Below are 7,851 nucleotides of genomic sequence, written 5' to 3'. Positions count from 1 at the left end.
ACAATATAATCCGCCATTCCTAGGGATCATGTGTATGTGTGTGAAATTCTAAAAAAGTACAAGTTCTTCAGTTCATCAAACCCATTTGTTAGCATATACAATCAGATGAAAGAATCACCCAAATTGGAGCACCTTCAAATCCAATACCTTGTGTAGAAGCTGTAACAATCACCACTTCCCCTTCAAGTTTGGGGTCAATCACCAATTGTCGATGGCTCACTGGACTAACGTTAATACATGAAAAATGCCTAAAATCCTGTTTTGTGATAGCGAGTCCAAGTGATGTTCCTCTGTATAAAGTCTTTTCTTAATAAACTCATTTCCTGTTCTGCATCTCAAGTCCAAAGAATACAGTAATTAGTACAAAGGAAATGAAAAGTGCTCAGGTTATCAAAATAAGTTTATTTATTGAATACAAATAAAGAAACTAATGAACAGAAAGCAAAATAGTGCAGCTAAACACCTTCATTCTAGTTTCTAATTTCAAGCTAGCATTCAAAACATAATTACAAATAGATAAAGTAAAGTAGGTTCAAAATACTCAAATGAAATTACAAACAATACATGACTCCAAGTAGTACTATACGACAACTTTACTAAACAACTCAGAAAAAAACACCATCTGAATAGATGATGATCACTTCTCTGTCTCCAGAAATGTGTTGTTGATTTTTTTAAGCCTCTTCACGACATCCTTCATAGTTATTCTTGATTCTGGCGTTTCCTTTGTGCAATCTAAAGACAATTCTATCATGGACGCTATACAGATTTCAGTTTTACAAGTGATTTGTACTTCCTCACAAAAATGATTGGCATCCATCATACTCCCTGAAAATGATTGTATTATCCATTTCCTCAGGTCAAGATTTTCATTGCACAGCTTTTCATCTGTTGGCCTTCTTTTCGTCAAAACCTCCATCAACATGATGCCATAGCTATAAACATCACCATTAGCAGACACTAATCCCTCCGAGCCATATTCTTAGAAAAGGAATGTCGAGAAGTTACTCAATTGAAATACAACAATAATTCTGCATAAATGAAAACTTGTTTTTTTTTTTACTTGTAGAATTTGGAGAGGCTAAATTATGATATAAGAGAAAATCAAAGAGAGTAGAATTTTTTATACCTGGTGCAATGTATCGAAGAGTGCCCAATGTCTCGGTATAAGCCATGAACTTGCTTATGGCTAAAATTTTAGAGATTCCAAAATCACCAACATGAGCCACCATATCATTATCCAAAAGAACGTTGGCTGGCTTTAGGTCGCAATGAACTATTGGAGTGACATGACCATGATGTAGATATTCAACTGCCATAGCTGCATCAAGCATTACAGTGACCACCCTTTGATGAAGGTTCAAGTGGCGATCTTCTTTGTACAGCCAATTTTCTAGGCTTCCATTGGGCATAATTTGCAGAACAAAGGCTCTTATATAGTCACTTGAACATGTAGTAATCACTGGAACAAGATTTATGTGTCTAACATTTCTCATCACTTCACATTTGGTATCAAACCTCTTGCAAACTTTCTCATTTTTCAAATCCAGAACCTTAATGGCCACTGCAGTTCCACCAAACAATGTGCCTTTGTACACAGAGCCAGAGCTTCCCCCATCAATTAAATTGGATTCATCAAAATTATTTGTTGCTCGTTGAATCTAGTGATAAGAAACTAATTGATGAGTCCCGATCTCCGGTACCTTTTCAACATCTGTAGACTTTCCTTTCTTGTATCGTTTCATTATCCAAATTGAAACCAACAAGAATATCAGAAAGGATGCAATAACCACTACAGTAACAAATTTGAGCACAACCTCCTTATGCTTTAATTGTTTTCCAGGATTAGTGATAGCACAAGCAGGAATCTCCAATATGTGCATTCCGTAATGTCACACCCCGAGCCTACACCCTGGGCGGGACCGGCACACAAAGACCATTGCTGGCCCCAAGCGAACCCTTGGCCTGGCTTACTTAACTCAGTGGAAAACTTAACTCAACAGAATAACTCCATTCAATGAAAGGTCATAAAACAGCCCAACTGATAAATATCTTGGCCAGAAAGGCAACTCGAGTCCCAAAATAGAATATTTATATATATACATAGATGAAAGACTCAATACTAACTGACTGACTGACTGTCTATGAAACCTTTATAACACTGAGATGGATGTTGGGACAGACCCCGCAACATCCTAATGAAACAAAACTAAGAGAACAAAATAACCGAGTCCTCTGGAATGCAAAGAGGCTCACCACTGACTCTGGAGTGCTCAACTGGATCAACGGTGTGCTGGGTGTTGATCCTGGGTACCTGCGTCTGCATCATCATAAGATGCAGGCCAACTGGCATCAGTACATTGAATGTACGAGTATGCGAGATGGAAAGCTAAACCACAACTTAAGCTTGAAAGGAGAACAAGAGAACACTTACCTTAGCTCTGTTCGACACATGAATGACTGAACTCAAAAGTAAAGCAATAAGACACATGCAATACATAAAGCTTCTAAAACATTATAAACAACTTAGTTCGTTAAGGATAAAGCAATAACAAACTCAACTTTACTTATATAAAAGTAATATAACTTTAGTGGGAGATTCTTTAACCGACAACCACCACTATGAGCCCTAGTGATGATAAAACGTTTTACCTCACGTTGCCCAAGGACCATCCTATACCTTGTCGTGATATAGGACCTTGCTTTACTTAGTGGATCCACTAGCTTAACTTACGTGATCATCTAAAAAGAATGACCCATCAAGTCCCATGTTGGCTACATGGTTCTTATGGAGGGTTGAGTTAATATGTCCCCAATTCGGTGCTCAATACTACTCCCAAAAAAATACTTTGGCTCATAAGTGTTTTAAACACACATCTTTCTATAGTTTGAGATAATTGCTCAAAGCTTAGCCCAAAGGCTCTCTTGGAAAACATAGTTCCTTTCTTACTCAAATGTAAAAAAAAGCATTTATAAACTTCTTCGGGAATAATTAGTTCCCTAATAACTTTTGAGAAAATGAACTCAACTCTATACTCTTTACTTAACTTGAAACTTGAGCCTTAAAACGAAGTTAAAACGTTCAATAAAGACTCTTGAAAAACATTAAAGACTTGCTTTGACTTACTTCTTAACTTCTAAGCTTGACTCTAACTTCACTCGACTTTGATCCTAACTTTCCTCGAATTGGATTACGGATTCAAGGGTAATGATCTCATGTTTATGGATGAGTTCGGGATATCTAGATGTACCTTAGAGTGTTGGAAACAACTATAAAACATAGGTACATTACCAAGGAACATGTATGAAAAAGTGGGGAAGAAATGAGGAGAACTGGCGTCCTTGGCGCTCTGAGAGGCGCGGGGCGCCATCCCTCAAAATCCAGAAGGCCTGCTGGGCGCACTGCATGGCACACCGCCCCAAGGGGGGAACTTCAGAGCCCCTTTTGGGGCGCGCTGGCTGGCGCGACGCCCCAGCCTTTTCCCCAGAAAATCCGACTTTTCTTCTTAGTTTCTCCAACTCTAAACCCTCTCAACAACAAAGGTTCTTTCGCCAAACACTCATAATCATTAAAACCCTCAATATACAATAGATTCAACTCGAAATTCCATCCGGAAACATGTACCAAATCAACTAGAAACTTCAACAACACAACCACGAGAATTCAACACCCACAACCGCAACTTCAACAAACACAACCAATCTTTTCTCAGAATTAAAACGAGTTTGGCGTGTGGGGGAATGAACCAAACCAACACTATGATCTCACATACCTTAATAGGGATCACCCTCGATGAAAACCATGACGATCTTGACGAATCCTTGCTTCTTCTTCTCTTTCTCCTCTTCTTTCTCTCTTCTCTCAAAAGCCCTAACTCTCACTTTAAAAAGGAAAAAATGATTTAAAATCAGTCTAAAACCTTAATATAACCAAAAGAAATGGTTGGGAAAAAGACGAAAATACCCTTACAAATTCGGACTAAACTGCCCTGTGCCAACAGCCCAACTTCCAAAGGGCATAACTCACTCATACGAACTCGGAATCGAGCAAACTCGGCGGCGTTGGAAAGATAATTCCAAGAGCTTTCCAAAAGTAACTGGAAATTCACCTAAATCATCCTGATATAGGAGTTATGACTGCTCAAATTTGACCAAAAACTCATTTTTTTCCCATACTTAACCAAATTTCCAGATTTTGAATTCTCTCCAAAAAAATGACTATTTCCAATTTCCAGCTTCTTCATAGTTATTTCAACTTACACGATGTTACACGTAAAGACCTTTGTTCCCGAGAAATGATTGCAAAGTGGAATTTGTAAACACGCCACCACTCGGTATTTCTCCTTCTAAATCGTTAAATGAAACATTAATGCTTTTCAGGTATGAGAGTTTTTCCAAAGACTTAGGAATAGTACCCGACAAGGCATTTAAAGACAAATTCAAGAATTCCAAGCTTATCAAGTTGGCAAAGGATAATGGAATTTGGCCAAAAAATGAATTGTTGGATAGGTCAATATACTGCAGGTTTTGGAGTTCCCCCAATCTGGTTAGTATCACACCTGAAAAGTGGTTATTGTAAAGATATAGTTCTACAATGGCTTTTAGTTCTCCAATATCTGATGGAAGCTCTCCCTCTATTGAATTTTGCGACACACTTAGATAGAGAAGACCACTCATCTTCCAAAGGCTCAATAGAAATTTTGATGAAAATTTATTAGAACCCAAATAAAGCTTTTGAAGCATGCAGATTTCCAAAGCATTCTGGAATTAATCCAGAGAGCTCATTACCATCCAGATATAATTCAACCAAATTAGACAAATGGCATGCCGCCTTTGGAATATGTCCCTGCAATTTATTGGTAGATAGACACAGCCCTTGGAGTTGTTTAAGCTTACCAACATCAGGAGGAATACTCCCTATCAAGTTGTTTCCTTGAATGTCTAGGGAAGTAAGACCGCTCATGTTGCCTATACTTGTGGGGATGAGGCCGCTGATGTGTGCATCGTCTATGTTAAAGTATTCAATAGTAGATGAAAGATTCCCAATATAATTGGGCAGAATGCCATTCAACGGATTGGAACCCACTTGTAGATATCGCAGCATCTTACAGTCCGCCAAAGAAATGAAGAATCGCAACTCATGCACTCTTGGTTCATTGGTAAGTTGATTAGTATGTAGGAGCAGTGCTCGCAGCTCACGGAGATTCCCCAAATTGTTAGGAACAGTTCCTGTGAGAGAGTTACGATCTAGCTCCAGTATCTCAAGCTTGGAAGCATTTGTTATGAACAATGGAATTTCCCCTTCAAGCTGATTGACTGCCAAGATAAGTTCCTTAAGGTTAGGAAGACCTATAGTGGTTGGAATTCTCCCCGAGAGGTTGTTGAAACTGAAATCAATCATTTCCAAAGAAGATATGTTGAAAATAGCCTCTGGAATTTCACCCATAAGATTATAATTATGGGCAAAGCTTAATTGCCTCAAATTTGATAGCTTCCCTAATTTCAGAGGTATTCCCCCACTATGCGATTGTTTCAACAGTAAAGATTATGCAGAGTGGAAATATTTCCCAATGAAGTGGGAATAGTCCCTTTTATTAGATTATCACCAATATAAAACTTCTCGAGTTTGGAGAAACAACCAATATTTCTGGGTATGTCTCCAGTTATATTGTTGAGAGATATGGACAAAACTTTGAGCTGTGTGAGTTGGCATATGTTGGAAGGAATGCAACCAGAAATTTGGTTGTAAGATATACTTAAGATGTTGAGATTTGAGACAATATTTTCTTCATCAAGCTAGAGAGAACCGGAAAGGCTATTGTTTGCCAGAGACACAGAAAGTAGAGACGAGATGTTAAACAATGTTGGAGGAATGAAACCTGTTAATTGATTGTCAAACAGGAATAGCTCTACAAGTTGGCTCATATTACCAATCTCCTTTGGAATGTTGCCGCTCACTCTATTCCCAGACATACTGAAGTTCATCATTTTTGTGGCATTTCCAACAGAAGGAGGGACTATACCGGTGAGGCTATTGTTCCAGAGATTTAAGACTCTCAGTTTTGGTACATACCATGGCCCTCTCCACATTTCACCACTGAGTTCATTAAAAACCAATGAAATTACTTGAACTCTTTGGTTTTGAAATAGACTTGTTGGTATACTTCCGCTGAGCTGATTGTTTTTAACATCAATAACTTTCAAGCGAGGCATTTCGCCAAGTCCATAAGGGATGCCACCGTGGAAATTGTTGTTCTCGAGATTGAGAACACTGAGAAAGGACAAATTGGCCAAAGACGGGGAAATTGTGCCTTGAAGTTAAGAGTCAAGGCCACAACCCTTTGGCTTTTTAGAGAGCAAGTGACACCAAACCAAGAGCAAAAATAAGTATTTTTGGTCCAATCATTGGCCAAAAAATGAGTAGATTTTTTACAACTGGTGCAATGTATCCAAGAGTGCCCAATGTCTCGGTATAAGCCATGGACTTGCTTATGGCTAAAATTTTAGAGATGCCTAAATCACCAACATGAGCCATCATATCTTCATCCAAAAGTACGTTGGCTGGCTTTAGGTCGCAATGAACTATTGGAGTGACATGACCATGATGTAGATATTCAATTGCCATAGCTACATCAAGCATTACGGTGACTCTTTGATGAAGGTTCAAGTGGCGATCTTCTTTGTACAGCCAATTCTCAAGACTTCCATTGGACATAAATTGCAGAACAAAGGCTCTTATATAGTCACTAGAACATGTAGTAATCACTGAAACAAGATTTCTGTGTCTAACATTTCTCGTCACTTCGTATTCGGTATCAAATCTCTTGCATACCTGTGAAGACAGATGATGCAGCGTTTATAGTCCAACTAGGATTAGTCTCTTATCTCCTAGATTGTGTTGGTTTTGTTACTGTACTTGTGTAACTATAGGACTCTTAAGTTAGACTCTATATATATTCACTCATGTACATCACATATAGAATTATTGAAAAGGTTTTACAAGGTATCAAAGCCCTAAGAGGTTTAAACAACCAAAAAAAAAAAACACAACGCAACGACGGCAATGGCAGGCGACTCTACTTCTACTACGTCTGGAACATCATCCACTACACATAATTCCTTTGTTACTGCTTTTACTTCTCCCAACCTTGCCCATCAACTGCCTGCTAAACTTACATCCTCCATTTTTTTGTTGTGGAAGACACAATTTCTCCCTATGGTTAGGGGTTGTGGTCTTGATTATCATATTGAAGGTAATGAGGTAATTCCAGAACGGCTTTTGGATAATAATGAACCCAACCCTGCCTATAATTCTTGGGTGAGAGAAGATCAACTTGTCCTAAGTTGGATCGTTGCTTCAGTCTCTGAAGGTATATTACCTCAACTAGTTGGTGCTAAAACTGCTCGAAAAGTGTGGACTAAACTTGTGACTGCTTATGCTTCTGGTTCAACGCCACAAATTCGTGAGTTAAAATCTCAGTTGCATAATTTACAAAGAGAGAATGCAAGTATTGAGTCATCATATATTATTATAAGTGGGAAGCTCCAAAGTAAAAAGTTGAATTACCATTTTGCCCTTTTACTAAATTAAAATTTGATTAATTATTTAATTAAATACAAATATTTTAATTACATAATGGTAGAATTTAAGTCCTTAAGTACTTTAATAATTAAATTATTATTTTCTTGATAAATGAGTACATTGATATTGCTTTTAATTATACTCATAATTCTCTTAACGGAAGAATTTGAAAAGTTATGATTCATAATCATATCATATATATTACTAATGTATCATATATCATATATTATATCATTCATATATTATTAAAAGTGGGAAGCTCCAACCTT

The 7,851-nt window shown here is 37.7% G+C and overlaps 2 protein-coding genes across 2 annotated transcripts; both read right to left on the bottom strand.

Annotated features, from left to right (window-relative positions):
• Positions 1-637: 637 nt before the first annotated feature.
• On the bottom strand, positions 638-1,883 carry LOC125818854 (receptor kinase-like protein Xa21). Its single transcript, XM_049498370.1, has 3 exons — positions 1,704-1,883; positions 1,130-1,661; positions 638-981 (listed from the first exon to the last, which is right to left on the bottom strand). Exons 1-3 carry the CDS (start codon positions 1,881-1,883, stop codon positions 638-640), a joined length of 1,056 nt encoding a protein of 351 aa, XP_049354327.1.
• A 3,913-nt stretch (positions 1,884-5,796) lies between these two features.
• On the bottom strand, positions 5,797-7,185 carry LOC125818853 (probable leucine-rich repeat receptor-like protein kinase At1g35710). The gene is made up of 3 exons (XM_049498368.1): positions 7,177-7,185; positions 6,366-6,832; positions 5,797-6,271 (listed from the first exon to the last, which is right to left on the bottom strand). The coding sequence occupies exons 1-3, from the start codon at positions 7,183-7,185 to the stop codon at positions 5,797-5,799; spliced, it is 951 nt and encodes a 316-aa protein (XP_049354325.1).
• Positions 7,186-7,851: the final 666 nt, after the last annotated feature.

The sequence above is a fragment of the Solanum verrucosum genome, unplaced genomic scaffold, assembly GCF_900185275.1.
Source record: "Solanum verrucosum unplaced genomic scaffold, falcon-dt-bn FXZP01000252.1, whole genome shotgun sequence".
Classification (NCBI taxonomy): Eukaryota; Viridiplantae; Streptophyta; class Magnoliopsida; order Solanales; family Solanaceae; genus Solanum; species Solanum verrucosum.
Note: the sequence above shows the minus strand (reverse complement) of the source record. Positions and strands in the feature narration are given on the sequence as shown.